General features: G+C 45.7%; 1 protein-coding gene and 1 pseudogene across 2 annotated transcripts; both read right to left on the bottom strand.

The window, feature by feature from the left end:
• Positions 1-258: 258 nt before the first annotated feature.
• On the bottom strand, positions 259-1733 carry LOC123402391 (oligopeptide transporter 4-like). 2 transcript variants are annotated; one of them, XM_045096305.1, is made up of 5 exons: positions 1582-1733; positions 1417-1479; positions 1215-1312; positions 520-1083; positions 259-405 (listed from the first exon to the last, which is right to left on the bottom strand). In XM_045096305.1, the coding sequence occupies exons 1-4, from the start codon at positions 1720-1722 to the stop codon at positions 753-755; spliced, it is 633 nt and encodes a 210-aa protein (XP_044952240.1). In that variant the 5' UTR covers positions 1723-1733; the 3' UTR covers positions 259-405; positions 520-752. The 2 variants fall into 2 exon arrangements, with proteins under 2 accessions (XP_044952240.1, XP_044952239.1); XM_045096304.1 differs by having other exon boundaries at positions 260-409.
• A 3738-nt stretch (positions 1734-5471) lies between these two features.
• Positions 5472-6360, bottom strand: LOC123405136 (annotated as a pseudogene).
• Between the last annotated feature and the right edge of the window lie 3564 nt (positions 6361-9924).

Genomic DNA, 9924 nt, shown 5'->3' with positions numbered 1-9924 from the left:
AGAGGGATAATAGGTTTATAAGTACTAAAACTGTCATACCATTCCAGGAAGTTACTTCTTGATGCCATTCGAGAAAATAGAAGAACCAATAGAAAAATAAGGTAAGTGAAATCTCTACAAAGACTTATATTTAGGAACGGAGGGAGTACGTAGTACCGTTTTTGTGGTTGTGGTGATGAAACTGATGGGGAGCGTGAAGATGAAGGCCATGACGCAGGCCACGAGGAGGCCCCACCACGGCAGCTGCACCTCCTCCTTGAATACGGTGCAGAGGACCATGGATACCGCCATGGACGCCGCGGGCAGGATGTAGAACCACCAGTTGGGGATGTCGTCGTATCTCTTCATCAGCCTCGCGTGCACGTCCATCTTGCCCTTGTACGACTCCCGGAACCTCTGGTACATCTCCCTTGATGCAGAAATTAACAAATCAATCAAACATGCAACACACAGACACAATACGTACATAACTGCAACACGAGCAGCTAAAATGTCGAAGATTTAGTAACAAGGACATACTTGCCGTAGAAGAATGTGACGTGGCTCAAGGTGGCGGCGATGGTGGCGAAGCCGAGGCCATAGCTGACGGCGAAGAAGAGACTGAGGTGGATCCTGCCCTGCTTCGCGTAGGCGTCCATGTCGATCTCGAACTTTTCGTTGACGATGTTGTGGATGTTGTAGAGCTGGCCGGAGGCGTCGAAGAGCTCGTTGGAGAAGAGGGGGTACCTGCTGGCGCTGTATAGGTTGAGCACCTAGTAGGCGACGGGCAGCATGATGAAGACGAGCAGGACGTAGCCGACGAGGACGTTGGCGGTGGCGAAGAAGGGCGTCACCAGCGGGCTCCCCAGCCAGGAGACCACCGTAGACCAGTCGAGGGTGAAGGCGCCGATGCCGAGCCCGTTCAGGCTGGACCCGATCTGCTGCATCGTGATCGACTTTGGGAACACCCAGCGCACCCACGACACGGCCGTCAGCGTCGGGAACAGGTACCCCGGCACCGTGTACCACGCGAAGCTACATATGAGCGCGATCAGGAAGAACTTGCCCCGCGTCATCCACCGCTTCTCCTTCTCGTGCATCGCCCTGCCATCAAATTTCAGTCTCGATCACTCTCTCAGATCAGATTGATCATCTCCTTGTCGTCACTTGAATAAATTGATTAGGTTACACTTGATGAAATAAATCATCGACCAGGGACGCACGTACGTACGTACCCCATGAGAGAAACCTGCACCAGGCTCACCGGCCACCACATGTGCGCAGGCTCCACCACGTACTTCCTCATCAGCCCTGCCCATCCGTACCGCAACACCTACGTACATGGTATGCATGGATGGAACACCGATCAGATTCATAAACATACAGTTAGATTAATCGAGTGAAACAACAAACGGATCTAACTAATAGGTCAGTCACCTGAGTCGTGATGACGAGGAACAGGCTTGTGACGAAGGAGATGTTGCGCTTATAGACTACACCCTAATCAATGATTCAGAAACATATTTCTTTGAACATGAAAAATAATAAATTCTAAAACATTCAATGGGCTACTATGCCAGAATGGTTAAAGAACGTGCATACCGGCAAATTAGAATATATATGACCCATATGTTGCTTTTCATCCACGTTCCAGGTCAAAAATAATTGCATTTCTACCATTTTCAGTGTTTGTTTCAAGAGGAAACCTGCATGCACCACTGTTTCGAAAGTTAACATATGCATAAACAATTATATAAACCAAACAATGATATTAGTATAAAAGGCATGTGACTACTGTAACAGCATCACTTCCTTCTATCTAACTGAAATAGTAACCATGGGATATGACCTGTTCCGGGTTCAGGTAATGCCCCTAAACCTGCAGAGAGAGTGCATGAGCGCTCCGCTGAAAATAGATTGATAATGGGTAATGCGAAAATGAGACAGAATGGCAGAAGGATGGCAATGGAACAGTTTGAATACCTATCTTCACCTCCGGTGTTGAAAAGCATAGCAGGAGCGCGCTATGACGTAACACGGAAGAAAGAACCCCGCGAACTGAAGAATCGCCTGAAATGATGGGGAAGTATTCAGTCAGTTTGATGTGAAACCATAATGCCGAGATCGCATAAAGGTGAACAATGTGATAGCGAAGTAGGTTATGTAGACTCACGCTGAACAACACCGTCGCATCTTGTAGCATGTTGACATCTCGCACGATCACGATTACATTGCGGATGAGCAAAAGGACCATCAGCTGCAACAGAAATCAGCATTGTTAGTCACCCGTCAGGACTAATGAAGATAGGTCTACTAAGAAAAGGTTTTGTGTAACACACAATTAGAGCAATAGACCGGCAGCATGTGGCGCCACTTGAATTTGAGGTCATGCAGTCATCAAATTCAGCGTTCAGCAGCTGCTGCTCCGTGATGGCGATCGCCAGGAAATGGGAATCATGGGGATCAATTCGTCCAACCCAGCTTTGCCTGGTTATAAACAAACAACCATTACTTCAGAACATGTAGGACTGCATTCTTCAGTTGACAGAATGTAAATAGTTTCCACAATTTCAGCAAACTATTAAACATGGTATCAGTAAGTACCTAAGATCCATGCCCATTTCATCTGAACAACACTTGGTTGGAGGGAGAACGTAGTTCAGAGAGTAAACCTGTATCAAAAACAAACATAAGCCGACTCTGAAAGACTCTGCTGACAAATACAGAACATGGTGAAAAACCAGTAGTGACATTTTATTTTATTTTTGCTTGTGCCATGCAGTTGGCCTGAATTGGACTCCTGATAGTTCATAAATTGAACTACAACTAAAAATAATTTTAGTAGCATGCCATCACCAAGAAACGTGAAAATGCAATGCAATATGAGCATAGTACATTACTCTACAGGGGTAGATAGTCTTTCTCGTAACGGAAAAACCAGAAATGCCCACCTGGTTGCAGATTTCGCATGTGATGTTCCCCTTCTTGTCGCACCACCTCTGTATGCACTTCCGGTGCGCGAACTGCATACAACCAACGTCGGTTGACCAGCACCACACGGTTAGCATTTTGGTTTGCTCATATCATATCATAAGATAATCTCAAGTCACATGTCACTTTGCTCAGGAGATAATCCCAGGTCACATGTAAAACGACTTGAAGGGAAACAACCCGTTATCTGATAGCTGGAAAGAGGAGGCAATAATTTGGATGGATCAACATGGACCAGTCACTGCTAATTCGATTGTTCGTTCGTGTCTGCAGAAAAGAACAATCCGAGATCGCACTCTTCTGTTTTGTACTAATAGAGTATGTTTCGTTGCGCGTTAAGAACAACCATTTGGCAATCTCAACAGAGCTTTAGCTGCTCCTAGTCACATCTCAAACTCAAACTCTTCAGTCAACCATAAAATGGAGATGTTCTCTGCCAGTCAGCATCTCCCATAGCACACTGCATCCCAAAAATAGAGACAAGATAATGTGAGAATCATAAGGAATTTATCATGAACTTGACCAAAATTACTGAGAAATTATTGTGAAAGAAAGAATTTATCATGAACGTAATCTGTTGAATTGCATTATTGAACATGAGCACTTATTCTTGGAATATGTCAAAAAGGAAATCAGACTCCACCAAGAATATGTTATTTAGAAAATAAATGACATGTCAATTGGCATAATAAAAATCTTAAAAGCACGATTTGACATGACAGTTTGGCTGTCACAAATGCCAAATAAATTATAGCCAATAAAGGAAACATCATGTAGCTAGAGAAAAATGGACTTGGAAGAACTACCTAACAGTAAATAGGAAAGACAATAGTTTAGTCAACAAGGCAGATACAATCACACCAACAGGAAATAAATCTCCATCGATCAAAGTTGTTCTTTTTCTCTCGAGATACAACGAGCGAGCTATCTTTGAAAGAACCACCTAACACTAATTTTTACTTGTATACTTTGAGCACGTAATCCTTCGTCAGGCTCCTAAACAGATATAAAATCACTAATATTCAATTGCAAAAAAAATAAGAAAACTCATTGACATTCAATCCACAATTATAATAATTCTCTAATTGACCTTTTTTTTCTATTTTCACCACTGCTAAAATAAAGAAATTTAATACATGGTCTAAACTTTAGTTTTACTACATCTACAATCCATATGATAAACAACAGTGGCCTGTAGAACATGTTTCCCTGCCACCATGAAAGAGGAAGAAAAATTAGGTGCGTAAACAATCATCTTGTGTAGTCTATGAGTATAATCAAATAATCATCGTTCCCATGATGTGAGTTAGTGCCAGAACAATATTTATTACATTATGTACCTTGGTTATAACAGTAGCAGCAACCCCTTGTGAGCAAGTTCAGTCAAAGCCAACCAGCCTCTATCCTGTAGTATATCAAACTATACATGAACCTGATGATACAACAGAGATGGAATTGTAACTAAGGAATCCCCTAAAATTAAGCTAATCAAATGATTGACAAGAGCTGAATCAAAAAACTAAACAAGCAACTACAGGGCCGAAACCGCAAGAATACTGAAAATCTGCAGTACATCAAACTATAGATAAACCAGGCCACGGTACAAAGAATCCGCTAGACTATAGGTATTACCTCTCCAGCAGCATCGGCATTATCCAATGCAAATCACATAGCTGCCCTTATCTGACTTCTCTCTAATGTTAATGCACACAGCATGTCCTCAAATTCATCATGTTGTGCCTCAGTCAATGTGCGTTCCACTTCAACACGCCGGAGAATGGAACACAAATTAATTGTGTAATAGATACCATCTAAAAGATGGCAAAGTAAAAAAGAGCATCTGACAAGGTCTGACTAAACCTTACCCTGGTTCTACCAGCTGCAAAGTAGATTCTTTTTTACGATCAGGACTTCGGCTGGATGGCAAAGCAGGTGGAACCCATCTAAAATAACATATTTAATACAAAATTGTCAGATCATCGATAAACATGGTTACAAACACATAACTGCATTGTGCACCGCTATTACCTTCCACTTCCTGTAATCATTGTAAAGTATCGCCCTGCGTTCCAATGTACAGTGAAGCAATCAATCATGTCATGTGATGTGTTCTAGACAAATCATTCGGTAATTCTATTTGAGAAGTTAAGTTGGAATCTATTATTGACAAGATTAACTGTCATCAACACCAAGAATTCCAATTTCATTGTCTGTTGAGTGCAACAATTAACTACACAAACAAGGCTAATTGGTGGTGACTGTTGTTTTAGCAGCAGACACATACCGACATACAAATCTAGAAGGAGGGAGAGCAACCAGCTTACTAGGGGCAGTGTGGAGGAGCAGCAAAGAACAACATCCCACTCTTCCTGTACAATCCAATGGCCCTTTTCTTCCTGCACATCTACAAGAGAAGAGCATACCACATGTGAGCATGGGGGATTAGAGAGAGAAATGGGGAAGGGAAGTAAATCTTCCTTTCATTGAACCAAAATTATCATTTAAACAGAAAAGCAAATCGGCACCTCGAGCACGTCCAGTGTGAAGGCGTCCTGCCTGCACAAAGAGCCAAAACAGAAACCCCAAGCTTCTTCGCGTCAGGCGCCGACCAAGGCGAGAGCAATGGAGGCGCCCAGGGAAGGGAGCGGGTGAAAGAGAAAGGGAGGGGATCGGCCCGGCCGTACCTGACGGCGAGGTTGGTGATGTAGACGACGGAGGCGGTGGTTTCCTTGAAGAGCCGCACGGTGGCGAGCTCGTCGGCCTGCAGCTTCCACGGCGTGGCGACGACGAACGTGGATGCGTGCCCGACGTCCCCGAGGATCGGCGCGGCGGAGGCGAGCGCGACGACCAGGGGCCCCGCGGCGGCCGCCAGCGCCCGCCGCGCGGCCTCGGCGACGCGGCCCGCCGCCAGGTCGCGCAGCGCCAGGTCCTGGAGCGGCCTCCGCGGGCTCGGCGAGGCGGGGGGCGCGAGGGGGCCGGTCGGCGGCCTGGCGGCCGCGGCGCGCGCGAGGTAGCGGAGGGAATGGCGCGGGCGCGGCGGGCGGGCGAACGGGAAGGGCGCGGCGAGGAAGGAGGCGGTGGCCGCGGGCTCGGCGAGGCGGGGGGCGCGAGGGGGCGGTCGACGGCCTGGCGGCCGCGGTGCGCGCGAGGTGGCGGAGGGAATGGCGCGGGCGCGGCGTGCGGGCGAGCGGGGCTGGAGCGGCGAGGAAGGAGGCGGCGGCGGCCATTTGGGAGCCTGGGGAGAGGAGAGCAGTGTCAGCCGCGTGATGTGACGTGGGGAGGTAGGTCGTGGGGTGGAGAACGCGCAGTTTTTTCTCTCTGCACTCGGTCGTGGGACGTGGGTTTCCTATCGTCGCGCCGAAGGTCCAACCAAGGGTGAGGTTGAACCATCACGACGTTCGATCCTGCTTTAATAGTAGAGATAGATCATCTCTCGCCTTCTTGATTGCTTGCATCAGATTATACCCATCCTCGTTATGAGTCCACCGATTTCGTAAACTCCAGATCGCATGCATAATATAGTAATCAACTTGTGAAAGAACATGAATGTCGCCTTTACCAGGAGGGAGGATGTCACGCCCAAGATGCGATCCTATCCTCAATTTGGCACGAGGGCCTCGTCAGGGATAGAAGCGCATCTCGTCGTGTCGCAAGAATGGATATCGTTACAAGTACATGTACTGAAAGAAGAGATATATAAAGAGTTGGCTTACACTCGCCACAAGCTACATCAGAGTCACATGAGTACATTACGTAACCATCAAGAGTAAGAGCAGGGTCCGACTACGGATGAAAACAAACGGGAAAATAAGAACGACGTTCATCCTTGCTATCCCAGGCTGCCGGCCTGGAACCCATCCTAGATCGAAGAAGAAGAAGAAGAGGCAACTCCAAATGAACAATCAACGCGCTCGCGTCATGTAACCTTTACCTGTACCTGCAACTGGTGTTGTAGTAATCTGTGAGCCACAGGGGACTCAGCAATCTCATTTCCAAAGGTATCAAGACTAGCAAAGCTTAATGGGTGAGGTATGGTTAAGTGGTGAGGTTGCAGCAGCGACTAAGCACATATTTGGTGGCTAAACTTACGAGTACGAGAAGTAGAGGGGGAAGATCTACGCATAGCGGACGTGAACTACAGATGATCAAATGAATGATCCTGAACACCTACCTACGTCAGACATAACCCCACCGTGTCCTCGATTGGAGAAAGAACTCACGAAAGAGACAGTCACGGTTACGCACACAGTGGGCATATTTTAATTAAGTTAACTTCAAGTTATCTAGAACCAGTGTTAAACAAAGCTTCCACGTTGCCACATAACCGCGGGCACGGCTTTCCGAAAGATTTAACCCTGCAGGGGTGCTCCAACTAGTCCATCACAAATTACCACAAGCCGCATAGAAATCCTCAATCACGAAACTCGCGATCTCGTCGGATTCCCTAGTGGAAAACCTCAACTCTGAGATTACCCAAAGCATCACCGGAATCCCGATGCACAAGATATCTCATCAAAGGTAAAACTAATCCAGCAAGGCCGCCCGACGTGTCGACGATCCCGATAGGAGTCGCGTACCTCGTTCTCAGGACACGACGGATGAGCGATGGTTACCACGCCAAACGCCGAGTTGCCCCGGGTAGCGTTAATAAGCTGCTCTGTTTTGGACCAACACTCATGAGGAGCACTGGCCCGGGGGTTGATTAAATTATCCTCGGGGTCCGGAAAGTCCCTATGCAATTTTATTAGGTGATTAGGCAAATGTAGTACCAATATTGGGCCTTGCCAGACCAGCTTTAATCTAAAACGAATTATCAAGGGGGTCCCCATAACGACCCCGATCGTGTTAGGAGCGCTCAATTATGGAACATAACACCGGTAGCCGGTAACTAAAGGGGGCAAAGGTGGAACAAAACACCAGGCTAGAAAGGCCGAGCCTTCCACCTTTTACCAAGTATATAGGTGCATTAAATTAATAGCATTTAATATGGTGATATAACAAGGAACCCATGTTATCACATGGAAACATCTACACCTGCATCTAGCAACGCTAACACAGGGTTAAGCAAGCGGTAACATAGCCAATCAGTGGTTTGCTAGGTCGAACAGGTTGAAGGTGATCATAGCATTGTTGAGAGGCTGATATTTAACATGTGGTAGGCAACGAGACATAATCGATAGCATCGAAATAACTAGCATGGCAATGATAGTAATGGTATCTGGGGAAATGATCATCTTGCCTGAGATCCCGCTTGGAAGAAGAACAACTCCGTGAAGCAGACGAACCGACGTAGTCGAACGGGTCCTCACATCCGACACGCTTGCGGAACTCTATCGAGATGGGGAAACCGGAAACAAGCATCAACACGCGATAATCACCACACAACGCACAACACTTATGATGCATGAGCTACTGAATACATGCAAGTCGCGGCATGACAAATCACACAATCACACCTACACATTAAGTGAAGTTCAATATGCACGAGTTGCATATTGACGAAACTCCACGTTAATTATTTAGTTCACTCCCGGTTATCTACACGGCAATTTTAATGTTGTCAAGCATGCAAGAGGTGAAACGGAAATTAAACTACCTACCTAGGCATTTTAAATGAGGTCGGAAATGACATATAGCATCTCCGAGACGACCTCACAAGTTAATTTACAATTCTGTCCAGATCTGATCTAATGTATTTAATTAGTTGTTAAACAGCAAAACAAATAGGTTCACGTGATTCTACGTGTCCAGGCAAGCAACCTACACGTAAAGAACATCTCCAACGGAGCTACGGTTCAAAAGATACAAGCACCGCAAGATATGATGGCATGAATGCAAAATGTGTGCAACGGCAGCTACAAGCACATCAACACAAACAACCAGCAAGATAAAATGAAACTACACAAGATTCTAAGCAAGTTTCATGTAGGACACGATCAAATCGGAGCTACGGTTCGAAAACTACGAGCAAAACAAGAAAATGCTACAATCTGCCAAGAACAGCCACATAGCACTTTCTACGCCTCACAACTTCGGCTACACAACTCCGATTAGCTCAAGCAAGGCATGGCATGAAAGAGGGCAAGACGCACTACTACAAACAACTAACAACTACTAGCATGGCAGCAAGAAGTACTAGGAAAAGAAGACACAAAATGGCATCTCACGCACTATTTCAGACTTAGTGAAAATAACACCTCGTCGAAGTGCAGTTTTCAGCCGGAAGCAATATTGACAGCAGCAAAACCTATAGCTACAGGTCTCCAAATGGCATGAAACTTAACAGCATGCTAGAGAAACATAAGGGGTACAAATGACTCAATTGGACCAACCTCAAAAGAGCTACAGATCACAAGATGCAAGCTAGACAAGACAGCAACAAAATAATAACAGATTCCAGACTTAGAAATATTTCAGCTCCTCTGAAACAGCACTATTCAAGCAACTTGAGAGCAATCAAACAACACCTAAACATGCATTTCTATTGCAACTAAAAATACCAGAGCCTAAACAAAACACCCAAGATCAACTCTCCAGTTGACAACTAATTCGAACGGGGCTCGGAATAAATCCTACGGATTAAACAAAAGGGCTTCACGGCAATATATCTCGCGAACTAACTTACTCGAAAGCCAAAACTAACTTACCCCGAAACCATATAAAATAAGTGGGGTTTGCAACTCAAAATAACGCCACACAATAATGCGAGAAAAAAATACCTCTAAACGGGAAAATAAACTACCGGCAAAACCCTACACGGAAAAATACGAGTGACTTCTCTAAAATACATAGAAATATGGTCCCTAAACCATGAACATTAAATCTATGGCATACGGTCCATCCGGATACGCACGGAAATTAACTACGGAATGGATCGTAGTTAAACAGCACGTAAAACGAGGCATTAGGCACTCTAAACAGCGTTAAACAATTATGCATGTTGGATAAACGTAT

The sequence above is a fragment of the Hordeum vulgare genome, chromosome 6H, assembly GCF_904849725.1.
Source record: "Hordeum vulgare subsp. vulgare chromosome 6H, MorexV3_pseudomolecules_assembly, whole genome shotgun sequence".
NCBI lineage: Eukaryota > Viridiplantae > Streptophyta > Magnoliopsida > Poales > Poaceae > Hordeum > Hordeum vulgare.
The sequence above is the reverse complement of the archived record's forward strand: the minus strand, read 5'-3'. Positions and strand labels throughout refer to the sequence as shown.